This window comes from Coregonus lavaretus, assembly GCF_964263955.1.
Source record: "Coregonus lavaretus genome assembly, chromosome: 6".
Classification (NCBI taxonomy): domain Eukaryota; kingdom Metazoa; phylum Chordata; class Actinopteri; order Salmoniformes; family Salmonidae; genus Coregonus; species Coregonus lavaretus.
Window position 1 is genome coordinate 39,775,191 of NC_139993.1, and position 18,351 is coordinate 39,793,541.

The 18,351-nt window shown below is 43.6% G+C and overlaps 1 protein-coding gene across 1 annotated transcript in view; it reads left to right on the plus strand.

Moving 5' to 3' along the window:
- The window catches only part of gpc5b (glypican 5b), a gene marked incomplete at its 5' end in the record, with an annotated part of 95,870 nt that overhangs the window by 56,515 nt on the left and 21,004 nt on the right, over nucleotides 1-18,351 (plus strand). The window contains 2 exons of the mRNA XM_084163359.1: nucleotides 4,108-4,228; nucleotides 12,662-12,797. Coding sequence (XP_084019485.1) covers nucleotides 4,108-4,228; nucleotides 12,662-12,797 — 257 coding nt within the window. The remainder of the gene's footprint in view (nucleotides 1-4,107; nucleotides 4,229-12,661; nucleotides 12,798-18,351) is intronic.

The following is an 18,351-nucleotide window of genomic DNA, read 5'->3' on the forward strand; positions in this document are numbered from 1 at the left end:
AGTATTTTATATACTGAACCTCAAGATTGAAAAATACATATTTTTGAAAGATGTGCCTTCACTTTCCTGGCAACACACTTGTAATGTTCACCCTGCAATCGATTTGTTTTCTACAGTGGTTGAGGTGAATTGACCTCACAATAGTGGTTCTCATGTAACACACTCACATTTGATGATCAACAATCCAATGGATCATCTCTCTGGAACGTTCATGTGTCTGTATCATGTCAAAGGTGATTCAGGGGTTATGTTATACATCATTTTTGTGGTCTGGGGGCTGCAGCTGCAGGAGGAATCTCTGTTACCTCCTCAACGCTCCCTAGTCCCATAGTTCTCTCCAGTAAGGAAATCCCATGTGTGGCTCCAGGCTCTCTCTCTCTCTCCAATGTGTGTGCATGTATGCATGCATGCGTGGGTGGGTGTATACCAGCATGATTGTGTATGAGTGTATTTTGTGTGTGTGTATGTGTGTATTATGTGTTATATATTATGGGATTGGAGATTGTGGTGATGACTGTGTTCTCCTCCAGACTTACTGGGGTAGCTCAGGGAGTTAGGGACCAGGGTCTGCTCTGTCAGAGCTGCTTCGCCCTACTTATCCATCCATCCACCCACCTCTCTCTCTGCAGAGGCTCCAATTTGTTCTGTGGAAAAAGCCTGTTCTGTGGTGCATCAGATCTTCACAGTCTGCCCCTGACCTTAGTCAGTTAGTCTATCTCTCCCTCTCCCTCTCACTGTCTCTCTCTGTCTTTCTCTGTCAGTATTTCTATCTTGTGGTTTTGAAAGCTACAGTGGCTTGCGAAAGTATTCACACCCCTTGGCATTTTTCCTATTTTGTTGCCTTACAACCTGTAATTAAAATTGATTTTTAGGGAGGTTTGTATCATTTGATTTACACAACATGCCTACCACTTTGAATATATTTTATATTGTGAAACAAACAAGAAATAAGACAAAAAAACAGAAAACTTGAGTGTGCATAACTATTCACCCACCCAAAGTCAAGACTTTGTAGAGCCACCTTTTGCAGCAATTACAGCTACAAGTCTCTTGGGTGTATCTCTATAAACTTCACACATCTAGCCACTGGGATTTTTGCCCATTCTTCAAGGCAAAACTGCTCCAGCTCCTTCAAGTTGTATGGGTTCCGCTGGTGTACAGCAGTCTTTAAGTCATACCCCAGATTCTCAATTGGATTGAGGTCTGGGCTTTGACTAGGCCATTCCAAGACATTTAAATGTTTCCCCTTAAACCACTCGGGTGTTGCTTTAGCAGTATACTTAGGGTCATTGTCCTGCTGGAAGGTGAACTTCTGTACCAGTCTAAAATCTCTGGTAGATTGAAACAGGTTTCCCTCAAGAATTTCCCTGTATTTATTCTGACCAGTTTCCCAGTTCCTGCCGATGAAAAATATCCCCATAGCATGATGCTGCCACCACCATGCTTCACTGTGGGGATGGTGTTGAGAGTTGTTGGGTTTGCGCCAGACATAGCATTTTCCTTGATGGCCAAAAAGCTCAATTTTAGTCTCATCTGACCCTTCTTCCATATGTTTGGGGAGTCTCCCACATGCCTTTTGGCGAACACCAAACGTGTTTGCTTATTTCTTTCTTTAAGCAATGGCTTTTTTCTGGCCACTCTTCCGTAAAGCCCAGCTCTGTGGAGTGTATGGCTTAAAGTGGTCCCATGGACAGATACTCCAATCTCCTTCAGGGTTATCTTTGGTCTCTTTGTTGCCTCTCTGATTAATGCCCTCTTTGCCTGGTCCGTGAATTTTGGTGGGCGGCCCTCTCTTGGCAGGTTTGTTGTGGTGCCATATTCTTTCAATTTTTTTATAATGGATTTAATGGTGCTCCGTGGGATGTTCAAAGTTTCTGATATTTTTTTTATAACCCAACCCTGATCTGTACTTCTCCACAACTTTGTCCCTGACCTGTTTGGAGAGCTCCTTGGTCTTCATGGTGCCGCTTGCTTGGTGGTGCCCCTTGCTTATTGGTGTTGCAGACTCTGGGGCCTTTCAGAACAGGTGTACAGTGGGGGAAAAAAGTATTTAGTCAGCCACCAATTGTGCAAGTTCTCCCACTTAAAAAGATGAGAGAGGCCTGTAATTTTCATCATAGGTACACGATGAGACAAAATGAGAAAAAAAAATCCAGAAAATCACATTGTAGGATTTTTAATTTATTTATTTGCAAATTATGGTGGAAAATAAGTCTTCACAAGGTTTTCACACACTGTTGCTGGTATTTTGGCCCATTCCTCCATGCAGATCTCCTCTAGAGCAGTGATGTTTTGGGGCTGTCGCTGGGCAACACGGACTTTCAACTCCCTCCAAAGATTCTCTATGGGGTTGAGATCTGGAGACTGGCTAGGCCACTCCAGGACCTTGAAATGCTTCTTACGAAGCCACTCCTTCGTTGCCCGGGCGGTGTGTTTGGGATCATTGTCATGCTGAAAGACCCAGCTACGTTTCATCTTCAATGCCCTTTACTGAGATCATGTGACACTTAGATTGCACACAGGTGGACTTTATTTAACTAATTATGTGACTTCTGAAGGTAATTGGTTGCACCATATCTAATTTAGGGGCTTCATAGCAAAGGGGTAAATACATATGCGTGCACCACTTTTCCGTTATTTATGCACCATTAAGTAATTTCTTTTCATTTCACTTCACCAATTTGGACTATTTTGTGTATGTCCATTACATGAAATCCAAATAAAAATCCATTTAAATTACATTTTATTCAACAAAATTGGAAAAACGCCAAGGGGCACTGTATGTTTAAGCTTCTCAATAGATTTTTGAGATTGACCCCAGATGGCCTTCAATAGGACTCCAATAGGTAATCTAGGGTCAATCTATTTCAGTATCTTAACCAATTTAACATTTCATCTTTAACTTGACCTATTGATCAACTGAATTGCTGAGACAAGCAGATACAAAGGATTTTACTGTAACTACTGATCACAATACCCTCCGATTACCTCAACCACTGACCCTCCTCTACTGAGATGAAGAGGTGGCACGACAAATATACATGAAAGAGAGAAATGGATAAGAGAGATGGAGAGAGGCATCCCAGGCTCTTCGATCCCTATGGTTGACACTGTGTCCTTTGTTGTGTCTCATCTCACCCCCTCTTCGTTGTAATTAGTGGAATAACAAAAATGCAAATCTATCATTACCGAGTCCTGTGGTGTGTCTGCCTCTGACACATCTGACGTGTTTACCCTGACACTGGGTTCTAATGAGGAGGCTACTGGTCTCCTCCTCTCCTCCTCTCCTCTCATTATTCCTGATAAACAGCCATCCGCCCTTTCCTCTCCTCTCTCACTGGCTGTGAGGTCGCTCAATAACTGGATTTGCAGTCATGCCTCCTCTTTTCACCAACCCGCTCCAGCTGTTTGACTTCCTAATGAATCATTTATGTCAGTGAGGAAGGCCGTCTAAACGCCATTGATCCCAGTGGCGGCCTGGCTGGGTCAGACAGCACAACTCATCACTCCAGGCCAGCTTCAAGGAAGAGCTGGGCTCTGAGGCTGAATCATATGCCCAGCAGTTCTTATGATGAGAGAACATTTTATGTTAAAAAGGGGCATAGTTAATTTCTTTATATCAGGCTAGGGCAGGGCTCTCCAACCCTGTTCCTGGAGAGCTACCATCATGTATGTTTTCACTCCAACCCCAGTTGTAACTATCCTGATTCACTTTATCAACCAGCTAATTATTCGAATCAGGTGTGCTAAATTAGGGTTGGAGTGAAAATCTACAAGACAGTAGCTCTCCAGGACCAGGGTTGGAGAGTCCTGGGCTAGGGGAATGGCTGTCTGTGTAGGCAAGTTCAGGGGTGGGTGGACGGATCTCACGACATGCAGACCACGGTGCTGAGCAGAAATATTTGCCATTGTTCTGAATGGCTAGGGAGCTAGGCTATTCAAACACGAAATTGAAAAGGTTTACTCTGTCATTACCTGTACACTCTCTCACACAAATACTTTAATGTGTTACTTTCATCAACAATATATTAATATTCTCAAGTCATTGTGCTACAGAACTGTTTGTATTAAACTCTCCATTCTCTCTCCTCTCTCTTCCCTCCTCAGTTATGTGGGCCGTGTTGTGGGGAACGGCCTTCAGGCCCAGAAAAACAACCCAGAGATTAAGGTCCGCAGCATCGACCCCATCCTAGTGGCAGCTAGAGACAAACTAGAACAGTTCAAACAGGTACGTCTCACTAACACTGTTTCTGCTTCACTTTGACATCTGACTGTAAACATGACCACTGATGACACCAACATGTCAGTCACATACCATTCTGACACATCCTTTCCACTTAGATGCTGTTCCCAACAGTTGTGGGAAATGGCCTAGATTTGTGTGTTATTAAAAATATATATGTGTCTTTTTTTATTGCTTGGCGTTCGGTACAAATCACGCCATTGGAGTGGATTCAGACGTGGGTCCCTGGAGGCCTGAGAGAGAGGAACAGCCAGACAGCTGGCTCACAGACATGTGGACATGCCAGACAAATCTGAATAAACTGTCCTGGTGGACCCATCACAGGCGTTCACTGGGACATTCACTATGAGAATGGAATAAAATAACCCACTAATGCATCATAGATAAACGAGCTCAATGCAAAGCATCATGGAGGAGGAGCCTGCGGGGTCAGCGAGGCAGGAAGGAGGGGTCACACAATGTACTGTATGTTTTATCCAGGCAGTTCTATTCTAATCCTGTCTGGCCCCAGCCTCCTCTCCTCCTCGCCCCTCCCCTGATGTATGTGTTTGTGGTAATTGGTGGTGTCTTGGAGGCCTTGAGCAAACAGCCCTGTCCCTCTGATAGATGCGAACCCAGTGCTCTTAATGGCTGGGTGCCCACGGAAGTGCCAGCGATTTCACAGCTGGGGAAATCTGGCCCCTGGCAACGGGAGGACAGACATTGCCTAGGAGTTGCAGTATGTCGGTTTCATAATATGTTTTCAGGCCATCGCCTTCTGTCACTCCCTACACCTCCAAGTCTACAAGTTCAAATAATGATGTTTTAGCTAGCTACTGGCACTTTAGGCCAAGATAAGATGCCAGGTGTGTGCTTAGAACTGGAGGTGGGTCCTTCAATCTGCTGCCTCATTCATTCCACACATCCCCGGTAGACACACTTACAGACTAACAGTGAGTATTTTTTGAGGTCTTCAACCTCAGGAATGGTGGAGCAATTCAACAGGTCAGCAGATTCAGAGGAGATGCATTGAAGTCAGTCTTTTGTCATGTAAATTTGTTTAACCTGAACGTTCCCTCAATGAGAAGCCAAAGCTAATTTTCCCCTCAGACTCTCCTGAGAGGCTATGTGCAGACTGGGCTGCCAGGAACTCTGTTCTGACCTTTGTGGAGCTGAAAGGCTACTAGGCCCGCTGAGTCCTGTTGTGCTGAGTCAGTTTTCCTTTCTCTCTTTAACTGTTGTCTGGTCTGTCTCACGGAGTTATTATGTTGTCTTGCTTTGTTAGAAGTGTCCTAACAGTGTGTGCCCAAAATAACTTATCTTAATCTAAAATGGGTCACACAGTGTTATACAGATTAATATTTTAATCTTTAGCCAACTTTATTCACTCTTAAAATTAAAATTTTCTGGTTGAGACCATTGTTTATATAAATTATGTTATCTGTAGCCAGTTTGAAGCAGAGTATGCCCTGTAAAGCCATCAGATCAGATTGTCTCCCATGCTTGGTGTGAGAGTAAGGATTTCCCCTGTTATCACCCCAGCCTGATGCGATAAGCGATCATATCGGCTGTTAGCGAGGAGTGCTAAAAAAGGGATTCTTGGTGGCCAGCCCATTGTTCCAGCTGTTTCTGGTAGGGGATTGGGTAGAGAGAAGAGAGGCACACAGCTCATCTGGCCCTCTGGGAGCCATTTCACTTCTGTCTCTTATTACTCCATTAAAAGCAGACGTGGCTGAGTTAGTTTCTGTGGGCCTGGCCCGAACAGAGCAGCCTGTCGGTTCAAAGCAGCCAGAGGCTGGGAAAGTCTATCAGAGAGGTGGGGAGGGGAGTAGAAACCTGAGGAGTCAATGTAAGCACTTTGGGGTGGCTAAATGCTCAATGTGAAAAAGAACAGGGATTTACAGGATTACATGGGTTTTATGGCCACTCTACCTAAGGGGAGAGAGAACATTCACAACGTTCACAGCCATATTGTCAGTGTGCTTCTTTTTCTAACCCTGACTGGGACCCTGCTCACCTCTATAACTAACATCTCACATGTAAGAGAAGATTTTCCCAGTGTGTGATTTTGCACCAATCTTCAACCCCAAATAATCATTTCATTCGATTTCCTGAGGAGGGCATTAATCTTCCTTTTTGGAGTTCATTTCAAACTTCCTCCGCTGTGAAATAATAGAAAATCCTCACTGGATTTCAGAAAGCCTGGCTTTATTTGCTGCGATATCTTTTTTTATATTTATATGCCATTTAGCAGACGCTTTTATCCAAAGCGACTTACAGTCATGCGTGCGTACATTTTTTTTGGGGTATCTTCTCTGATGAGGTTGAGGTTGAGGCCTGATCTGGCTGACGTTTCTTTGGTTTCCTTTTGACCCAGTCTGGACCAGAAAGTTGTGACTAATACAGGAAATACACTATGGGTTTTCATAACATTGCAACACCTGTCTTAAAATATTATGTTGGCCTAGTAATGTGTCTATCACAGTACAGCGTAAGATCCTGACATAACAACATGTAGAGAAAAAGACAGAGAGAGAGAAAGAAAGGATGAGAGAAAGAAAGGATGAGAGAAAGAAAGGATGAGAGAAAGAAAGGATGAGAGAAAGAAAGGATGAGAGAAAGAAAGAAAGAAAGAAAGAAAGAAAGAAAGAAAGAAAGAAAGAAAGAAAGAAAGAAAGAAAGAAAGAGGAGAGAGCTTAGCAAAACAGAGCAGAAAACAATATGCAGTTGTAATCCGTTCTTGACTGTTTATCCCAGTTGTTCGGTCAATTAATCATGTGGAATTAGCATCATGGAAAAGCATCCTCGGCAAAATGAGGTTGAGGCTCAATGCGTTTACACAGTTCTCTTTTTTTAATATGATCATTTATGCATTAGATTGATCTTCTACGATCAAGTAATGTGCATGCTCCCCGTGCCCTGTAGAGTTTCTCATAAATGATTTATATATCAGCTTTTAGTAATGTTATTAAGATTTATAAGATAGATGTATTTCTGTGCATGACAATATGTCATTTTTTGCCTGTTTAAATGTTACTTCAATACCCATGAGACCCATGAGCCTTGAATAGCACCATAGGAGAGTGAGCCACCACACACGCTCACATAAATACATTAAGGTATAAGAAAAGCCCCCACCACTAGGTTTCTTGACTCCCTCTAGGATGGTTGTAGAGAGAGCTTTTTCTGTCATTCTTCATGAAAAGACTAGCAGAGGTTTCAATTAGCTAACACTGTTCTTTATGAAGAACATCCATCCTACAAAAAAGCTCATTAAGAAGCAATCACAGACACAGGAAGTCAATGAATGGCACTGCAAAGGCTTAATGTTCTCCTAACACAAATATATAGATGTGTATAATCCCACATGCAGTCTCTCTCTCTCTCTCTCTCTCTCTCTCTCTCTCTCTCTCTCTCTCTCTCTCTCTCTCTCTCTCTCTCTCTCTCTCTCTCTCTCTCTCTCTCTCTCTCTCTCTCTCTCTCTCTCTCTCTCTCTCTCTCTCTCTCTCTCTCTCTCTCTCTCTCTCTCTCTCTCTCTCTCTCTCACACACACACACACTTTCCCTAACAACTAATCCTAAACCTAACCCCTAAGAATAAAATAACCTTTGTCCTCGTGGGGACATAGGACATTTCTCCATGAGGGAGAATTTTCCTTGTTTTACTATCCTTGTAGGGACTTTCGGGGGTTTCCGGTACCCACAAGGATAGTAATACAAGCCCACACACACACAGACATAGACACAGACACATACACAACGGGCACAATTAAGGGCAAGGAGAGTGGGATTGGGATGCTGTCATGCAATTAGAAAGTTTGATGCGGCTGTGATTCTGTGAACACGGCACAGTGCAAGAGACATGGTTTAAACATGGCCACCGCTGGATGCCTGCCTGCTCTATGAATTAAGCAGGGAATCCTACATGTGTCATTACAAGGTCTAGTTCTAGTACCAGTTGTCCCAGTTAGCATAATTCAATATTAATCTGAGAGGAGACACATTAGTCCTGTGTAGCTCAGTTGGTAGAGCATGGCGCTTGCAACGCCAGGGTTGTATGTTCGATTCCCACGGGGGACCAGTATGAAAATGTACGCACTCACTAACTGTAAGTCGCTCTGGCTAAGAGCGTCTGCTAAATGACTAAAATGTAAATTAAACATTAGAATACAACCAGAAGAGGAGGATCTGGAGAATGGTAGAGTTGGAGAAAAAAATATGAATATAGGGACAAAGAGAAATATACATGTCATAGAAAAGTGAATAATAAATGGGTAAAGCTAGGTGTGATTGGATAAGGAATTTGTAGGCCTCTACCATTGCAAAGTGTTTCTCGGGAGGTGGTGTCATATAGTATAGAATGAATCAATTATCTGATGTGGCCTACTATTTGAACAGTGATATCTGAGCTGTCACCGTGCTGGTATATGTGGTTTTTCATTGTCTCTGGGGTACTGTGTGGCTCGTTGAATAGATGTTCAGACTGCCCGAGGAGATCCAGTGTTTTTTTCCCCGTCTTGCTATTAATCCAAGTCTTTTGTGTTTCTAAGACCCTTTCAAGGACTCTACAAGAAAGTACAATATGCTCACATTTAGATTTTGAGTGATTTCCAACAGAGCAGTGCAATTAAAAGCACTGTTCATAAAAGACAATCACCTGGAACATGTCAGTCAGTGGAAAATATGCATGTAGCCACATAGGTAGATGACAATCAGTCGTGGCTGCATTGCCATGGTTCCTCTCTTACACAACATTTAATTGGTTTAATGCCATTGATAATAGGAGAGCCCTCTGAGTTGATTAGGCCTACGACACAGCCGGGGACATTTAATTGTCTTTTTTCAACTCCTTCGCAAGCTAGCTATTTCTCCACACAACGTGAACTGCAGCCAATTGCTTTTCTCCGTGAACTCATGAATATGGCTATTAAATTAGACTTTTCATTTGTGGAAATGTAATGATATTACGCAAGGTTAATGTGCTTATAGCACCTCACAGGGTCTCCATGTAGTGGGACTCTGGGGGGCATAGGAGGGGGCAGAGGAGGGGGCAGGGAGGAGCAGGGTCTCATTTGGTACAATGAAGGACAAATAATAATAAACAAATAAATCTACTTGAATACTTTGAGATACATGAATTGGCTCCTAATCACTTAACCTGTGTGATGTAATCATCAATCAGTAAGATAGTGCAGGGTTTCCCAAACTCTGTCCTGGGGCCACCCCTGGGTGCACGTTTTGGTTTATACCTAAGGACTACACAGCTGATTCAAATAACCAACTCATCATCAAGCTTTGATTATTTGAATCAGCTGTGTAGTGCTAGAGCAAAAACCAAAACGTTCACCAAGGGGGGGCCCCAGGAACGAGTTTGGGAAACCCTGAGTTAGTGGACTGTATACCATTGTCAGTTCCATCCTCTCAATGGGAAATGCAAAGCACTCTTATGAAATCAGCCTAATGTACAGTATGTGAATCCAAATTATTATTTCTAATGAACTAACAGCATTAGTTTTAAAACATATCAAATTGGAGTCCCCAGTCTGTGAGTCACATTTGGGCAGTGCAAAAGTGTTGTATCGTATGTTGGTGAATCGCATCTCTGCATGTCTGGCAGACATATCAGTGTGGATGACGGATCACCACCTCAAGCTGAACCTCGGCAAGACGGAGCTGCTCTTCCTCCCGGGGAAGGACTGCCCGTTCCATGATCTCGCCATCACGGTTGACAACTCCGTTGTGTCCTCCTCCCAGAGTGCGAAGAGCCTTGGCGTGACCCTGGACAACACCCTGTCGTTCTCTGCTAACATCAAGGCGGTGACCCGATCCTGTAGGTTCCTGCTCTACAACATTCAGAGAGTATGACCCTGCCTTACACAGGAAGCGGCACAGGTCCTAATCCAGGCACTTGTCATCTCCCGTCTGGATTACTGCAACTCGCTGTTGGCTGGGCTCCCTGCCTGTGCCATTAAACCCCTACAACTCATCCAGAATGCCGCAGCCCGTCTGGTGTTCAACCTTCCCAAGTTCTCTCATGTCACCCCGCTCCTCCGCACACTCCACTGGCTTCCAGTTGAAGCTCGCATCTGCTACAAGACCATGGTGCTTGCCTACAGAGCTGTGAGGGGAACGGCACCTCCGTACCTTCAGGCTCTGATCAGTCCCTACACCCAAACGAGGGCATTGCGTTCATCCACCTCTGGCCTGCTGGCCCCCCTACCTCTGCGGAAGCACAGTTCCCGCTCAGCCCAGTCAAAACTGTTCGCTGCTCTGGCACCCCAATGGTGGAACAAGCTCCCTCACGACGCCAGGACAGCGGAGTCACTCACCACCTTCCGGAGACACTTGAAACCCCACCTCTTTAAGGAATACCTGGGATATGATAAAGTAATCATTCTACCCCCCCTTACCCCCCCCCCCAAAAAAAAAAAAAACATATTGTAAAGTGGTTATTCCACTGGCTACTATAAGGTGAATGCACCAATTTGTAAGTCGCTCTGGATAAGAGCGTCTGCTAAATGACGTAAATGTAAATGTATCGTCTCCCCAAAAGTGTTGTATCGTCGCCCCATCTGCTCTTCTCCTATAATAACAGCCCCAGAGGCAGCAACATCAATAGTGAGCCCTTTTTGCTATAGAATATATACTGAACAAAAATATAAACGCAACACGCAACAATTTATACGATTTATAAGGAAATCAGTCAATTTAAATAAATTCATTAGGTCCTAATCTATGGCTTTCACATGACTGGGCAGGGGTGCAGCAATGGGTGGGCCTTGGAGGGCATAGGCCCACCCACTTGGCAGCCAGGCCCACCCACTGGGGAGCCAGGCCTAACCTATCAGAATTAGGTTTTCCCCACAAAAGGGCTTTATTATTGACAGAAATACTCCTCAGCCAATATATCCTCCAAACATCGGCTTTGAGGGCATTATCACTTTTATGCAATGGGTTACCAACATATTCAAATAATGATTGACATATTTTCATTAAAAACGTTATTTGATTAATTTATTCATACTATTTCATCCTTCCACAAGATATATCCCGACACAAATCTAGGGTTGCTACCCAAGCCGGCTCGTTCGTTCTATCGGTTCGGTTGCTAGAGACATGACCCAGTCGTTCAGTCTTTTTGTTCTGTATCTATGTTCAGTCGTTCGTTCTAAATCTTCCATTGCCATACTGGCTGGCAACGTTCTTATCCCTTGCTTGCTAGCTAGCCAACTATGGCTAATAACAGCAAAGTAGCTGCGTTTGCATTTGTTTAAGCTGTTTTCTAGAGACCTTTATTTGGATACATCCATAACAATGAGCTAATGAGGCGTGATTTCGCCTGGCATAGAAAATGTGCTCACTCGTCAGGACACTGTTGTTCAAAGGAGCTAGCCAACAACACAGCTAACACAATCACTTCAAACTGAAGCTGGAAAGACTGCAAACTAGCTGCACCTTTTTTCTATTTACATTTCTTTGTATATATCCATAAAAATGATGCCAGCTGATTCATGATTTCGACTGGCTGAGAAACGCTGCCTGCCTTTCTGTCTCGTCCCGACTCCCGACACGTTCAATACTATGGGACAGCAGGAGATCGAATTTGAATATTGAAACAATGTTGCAAATAATAATATAATAATAATAAATTGCAAATGTCGGAGAGACAGACAGCAAGTTTTATACAAATCTCCGCTGTTGAAAATGAAATGTTAGTCTAAAAGAAATGTGATCTAATGTCTAGATGCTTTTTAAACATATTTATGACATATTATTACACTGAGTGTCAAGTAAAGTGTTACCCACTTGTCAGATGAACCAACATTTGGAACAATGCACACTGGGCTATAGTTGTTTATCGTCACATTTTGTTCAACACGAAACCCCTCATTTGTTTTTGTAAATTTGATCTGTGTTGTGTGCAAAAGTGAATCTTCCCATTCCCAGAGGACAAGTGTATTTTCAATACTTTATTCATTTGTGTCAAATGCGTTGTTCTCAAGATCCCATTATGCAGACAAGCACAATGTTCTGTTGCGGAAGACTGGCTCATCACATGCCTGTAGTCAGATGTAATAATGCTGGAACGGGGAGAACATCAAAGCTAAAATCTTGGATCTGTCTAGTGTCTACTAATGTGATGATATGTTATCATTGGTGTTTTTCCTCTTGATTTCGCATCATTGTTTGGGGGGGAAGGGGGTGTACTACACTCACTGACACAGGGCTATTTTATTACTGATGTATATGCACATGTGTCCTATGTAAATATTAACTGGTTTACAATAGTGTAAATAGACTAATATGTATTATGTGCTCTAGCATTCATCTGTCCATTAAATCATGTTTGTTTTGAACAGTGGAACAGTGCAGAATTTGATGTGGCTTATTTTCAGATAGGATTACCCCAATTGACCTCTGACCTGTGTGTGTGTTGCAGGAGATGCAGGGTCAGATGGGCTGGGCGACAGACTGGGGGGCGTGGGTGGAGACGGGCAGTGGGGCGAGAGGAGAGGCCAGCGGAGAGTGTGACGATGAGGATGGATGTCAAGGATCTGGAGATGAAGACTTTACCGGTGAGTCAGAACCCCCCTCTTTCATTCCTTTTGAATTCCTCTCTCCCCTCCTTTTCCTCATCTGCCTATCGATTATCCTCTCCCTCCTCATACTCTCTCCTACCTCAGCCAATCAGACTCCTTGTAGATGAGACTGCTGCTTATGTCAGAGACTAATGTTGAAACCTGTCTGTGTCACAAGTCCTCTACAATACAGTATGTTGTGGTTGCGTCAGCAGCCTTTTCCTCTCTCTCAGATGGATCCATATCTATACCTTCCCCTTGTGATGTTATTTTCTGCTATATGCAAATGGTCAGAAGAACAGGCTGTCAACCGCTGACAGTGCAATAACACATCAACAAAAAAAGTGTGGGTTTAACCTCAGTGTAGGATACTGATTGATTTAATTTGTGGACGTCATTTTGTTTTCAATTACTTAAAGTTGAATTGTTATTGTATGCTCTGTGGTAGAACTGGCTCATTGCTGTACACCAGCACTACTGCAATACAAAGGATGAATTGTTGTGTACACATACATATAAACACACTGACTTTCTCTTTGTAAGAGCTGGCTTTGCGAAAGCAACTTCACCAGAATAGAGGTGTCAAAAGGTGAAAAGGTTTGAAGCTGATTGCAAATTGCTCGTTCAGCCAGTCTCTTCTATTCAGATCATTAGAAAGAGAGCGAGAGAGAACAAGGAGAGCGAGAGAGAAGAGAGGGAGTGAGAGAGAAGAGAGGAGAGATAAGCACTGATCCCTGGTTCAGACAGTGGCTCTAAGATCTGTGGAGCAGGTAAATGACACTTGTCTGTCTGCTGGTAATTGCTGTGCTTCAGCAGTCTGCCTGAGCTCTTCAGAAGAGGACGGTAAAAACTTCCTCCACAACACAGCTCAACCAGGGGGCATTTAAAGTGCAAGGAGAGCGACAGCGCAGGAAAGATAGAGAGAGAAGCTAGAATATTGCTAGATGAAGTATAATATTCTATTATAACGACTGTTACCTTTTGGTGAAGAAGAAATCTGTTCAATGTCATTTGAAGGATAAGGGAGTTTGATGCAGCATGCTACACGTCTAGTGAGAGCACTGAGGAGTGAACATAGTTATCTCTGCAAGTGGTTACAAATCCCTTCAACAGGGAAAGCAGTGAACAAGCAGGGTAAAGGTTTCACCTTTAAATTAGATGAACTGTGATGATGACAGTTAAATAAGAATTCAATGAGAATTCATGAGTATGGTTTGTGGCTTAATGTGACTCATACAACACACAGCGAGCACTGATCACGCTTATTTCCCATAGCTAAGTCCCTGGAAGCTGATTTTCATAATGAGTTGTATCTCAGTGAAGTGTGACTGCTGGAAAGCAAGAGCCTTGTGTTTCACTACTTTACTCTGCTGCACTCCATCAAAGCCAAAGGTTAGATTTGGATACAGCTGGTACGTGCTGTCGACAGATTCCCACAAATTGTTGTCACACTGAATGTGTGTGTGAGCATGTAAAGGTGTGTGTGTGTGTGTACGTGTGTACGCATGTGAGACCGGGACTCTATGGAGTTTTGCATTGATAGAATCGGTCCATTCTTCCCCATACTGTCAGCACTCCTAAAGTTCACTTACAGAAGCTTAATGTAGGCCATCCTCTCTGTGCTCTCATTTCACACACACACACACACAGACACACAGAATGGAGCCGGAAGGGGCATCCTGAGAGAGCTCAGGAGGATTTACCCATTTGCCTCTCCTCTCTCTCCTCTCTCTCTCCATCTCTCCGTCTGCTGTGGGAAGCAGATTGTGCTGTGGGATCACACGGAAGCTGAACAGGAGAACAGGGGAGAGGCACTGTGAGATAACACTGGGGGTGGCTGGGGATGGGAGGTTATACATGTCAGCTAGAGTAGAGACTGATGGTTAGACAGATAGAGAACAGGGTAATATGGTAGAAACAGATGTACAGGTAGGACTAGACTGGTAGTCCAATATGGTGGTGTGGGGGATACAAAGGGTAGACTGAGAGAAGGGGTTTCGACTGAGGTTTGCGTCCATCCTCTTTTGAGCTAATTCGACCCCAGCATACTGTAGGTATGTGCTGTATGCATGTATACGTAAAGCTGCATCATGACTCAGCCTATGTCACTGAGTTACTTTCCATGATTCCCAAAGAGAGATATGCAGAAAAGCTACACTCCGCTGTGTCAGGATGTTAGATAGTATTGAATCACAGATCTCTCTCTCTCTCTCTCTCTCTCTCTCTCTCTCTCTCTCTCTCTCTCTCTCTCTCTCTCTCTCTCTCTCTCTCTCTCTCTCTCTCTCTCTCTCTCTCTCTCTCTCTCTCTCTCTCTCTCTCTCTCTCTCTCTCTCTCTCTCTCTCTCTCTGTCTCTCATTCTCTGTCTCTCATTCTCTATCGCATCTTTCTCTGTGTCTATCTACAGTGTATCTATCTTTATTTTCTGAGCAAGATTAACAGTTTTCTCCTAATCCTACAATAATACCCTGTGTCAGGTTGGCCTGGTCCTCCCATGATGTCATGATAGTTGTGCTACGATGAGTTATTGCTTGGTCGTGGTGAATCTGCAGTGGTGCAGTGGTGTTTGGCTGTTGTTTGATGACAATGTGGTTCCACTCTGCTGTTGGCTTAATGCTAGTGTAGTTGTGGGCAGAAGGGCAGGCAAGGCCATTATTCTGTGGGGCTTTGGCCACTGTTAATCTCTCAGAGACACTGACGTCTTTGATCTGTGATGGAGGATGCAGGCTGTTGCATGCAGATGCAGGCTGCTTGGTGGTGAGCTCTGCTCGAATGCATTAACTAGATCCGTCTGAGGCGGAGTGGGAGCACTCTGCTGCTTTCTCAACATCAAAGGAATGTTTTCTTTACTTAGAAAATGATTGGAGTCGAGCTGGATAGCCAGCCCCTGGTCTGTTTGGACGAGGCTTTCACTCCGAGGCTGGGATGAAATCTTTCACTTTTTCTTCTGGAATCTTTTAGGATTCTAAACAGAGTTCCTTTGCTGAGACAGATCCGCCCTTTGCAATGTCAATACCGCTAATGTAATTAGGACCAGAGACGGAAGAGGAAGCGAAACATCCCACTCCCAAATTTATTCTGGTTCATATACAGTCAATGAACTAAGCAGACCAGAACCAGATGCTAATGCTTTGGTGCCTATGGGAGAGCCACCCCGTTAAGCAGACCGGAACTGACAAATTTGTTTAAATGGTAAACAGCCTGAGTGAGACATATTAATTTATCCACCATCTATAATTATGACCATCCCAGAGAAATGGAACATTTCCTCCCCTCCAGAATTCCCAAAATGCACCGCTCCGGGAGAGGAATGATCTGGGTTTTTCCGGGTACAATCTCTATTGCTATGGATACAAGGTGGTCCGCGGTCTCCGGGGTCTCGTTCAAGGACAACACAACAAAGAGAACACAAACGGAAGCAAATAGTCAACCATTCTTAAACAGTCACGACTCTCAGTACCTGAACCAATGTCTTTACCAGCTATGTTTCAGAAAACATCTTTCATTTACAGAGGGACATCGCTTACCTCAGTGACACTGTGAGGGACAATATAACTACACATACTGTAACTGTGGTTATTTTTAATGGGAGGAGGAACATAGGAACTCTGCTTGACTAAACACATCAGAGCAGTCAGATATAAGCCTCACCTTGTGTGTTCGCAAAGCATGGTCGTTGACATATTTGAACCCCTTCATGAATGCAGTACATAGAGCTGAGGTTCCCTATAACATCGCCCCTGGTGAGCAGCACACTGTATGCACATGGCACGTTTGGCAAAGCAGATCAATCAATCAATTGTAGTTTAGAATAAACAGTAACAGTATCTCATGTCCAACTGAAGGGTGTGTTTGGACTGCATTGTTCTGGTTTAGAAAGCCAGTTTCTCTTTCTCTCAGTGTGTTGCAATGCATACATCTGCTAGGGAGCGCAGCAGCAGCCATTTTGTGCTCCCTCTCCCTCCCTCTGGTCTTCCAGGCAGATCCCATGGATAAAGGGGAAGGCCAGGGGAAATGAAAGTGCTTGGCTGATAATATCCGTGGCTGTCGGCCAGTTGGCCCCAGGGGAGAGATGGAGAGCAGCTGAGCTGGGCAGAGCAGAACATAGCAGACCCCTGGCCCAGTGCTGTGTGCTCACTATTCACATTCAGGGCCAGTGGCACTGGGTCTGTTTGTCACTGCCAACACCAGTGTTCCTCTGGCTCCTTTAGTCCTGTTTTAACACAGAGTAAATATACTGACCGGACAGTGGCTGCAGCTCTGGTTATGTTGTCTTCCAATGAAATCTGCATTGGATTTCAGTGTTTATGAACAGTACTTATAATATGATTGTTACTGTGATCTAAGCGCCCCTGAAGCTTCACTGTGATTGGATTGAATTATATGTATGTATTGTGAACAAGCCTGTTGTATAATTCAATCAGTCCTTCCTTAAACCAGTTACTCTCTACCTCTATTCACTATGATGTGTCTTCAATCCATCCTTGGGCTGATCATTGTTTATGTGGCACAGTGACAGAACAACCATTACTGCCTGTCGCGGTGCTGATCAGGTTGAGATGAGGGATTGCGTGCTGGGCCGTTATCATTGCAATTAAGGGACCGCGTTTAACAGGGCATTTCCTTGTATTAGATTGATCCCTATGCAATTCCTACACCATCTCGTTACAAATAAAATAAAATGTTTATTTGTCACATGATTCGTAAACAACAGGTGTAGACTAACAGTGAAATGTTGACTTACGGGCCCTTCCCAACAATGCAGAGAAAAAAAATAGAGAAATAGTAGAAAAAATGGTACATTTAAAAAGAATAACACGAGGAATAAATTGAAAAATAATAACACAAGGAATAAATATGAAAATAATAACACAAGGAATAAATAGAAAAATAATAACACAAGGAATAAATACACAATGAGTAATGATAAGTTGGCTATATACACGGGGTACCACTACTGAGTCGATGTGCAGGGGTAAAAGGTAATTGAGGTAGATATGCACATATACGTAGGGGTAAAGTGACTAGGCAACAGGATAAATAATAAACAGTAACAGCAGCGTATGTGATGAGTCAAAAGAGTTAGTGCAAAAAGGGTCAATGCAGATATTCCGGGTAGCTATTGGTGAACTATTTAACTACCTATTTAGCAGTCTTATAGCTTGGGGGTAGAAGCTGTTCAGGGTCCTGTTGGTTCCAGACTTGGTGCATCGGTACCAGAGGTAGCAGAGAGAACAATCTATGATTTGGGTGGCTGGAGTCTTTGACGATTTTTAGGGCCTTCCTCTGACACCGCCTGGTATATATTTACCTCTCGGTAACTATGGCACTGGCGCTCCTGACATACAGTGGGGAGAACAAGTATTTGATACACTGCTGATTTTGCAGGTTTTCCTACTTACAAAGCATGTAGAGGTACACTTCAACTGTGAGAGACGGAATCTAAAATAAAAATCCAGAAAATCACATTGTATGATTTTTAAGTAATTAATTTGCATTTTATTGCATGACATACAGTGGGAAAAAAAAGTATTTAGTCAGCCACCAATTGTG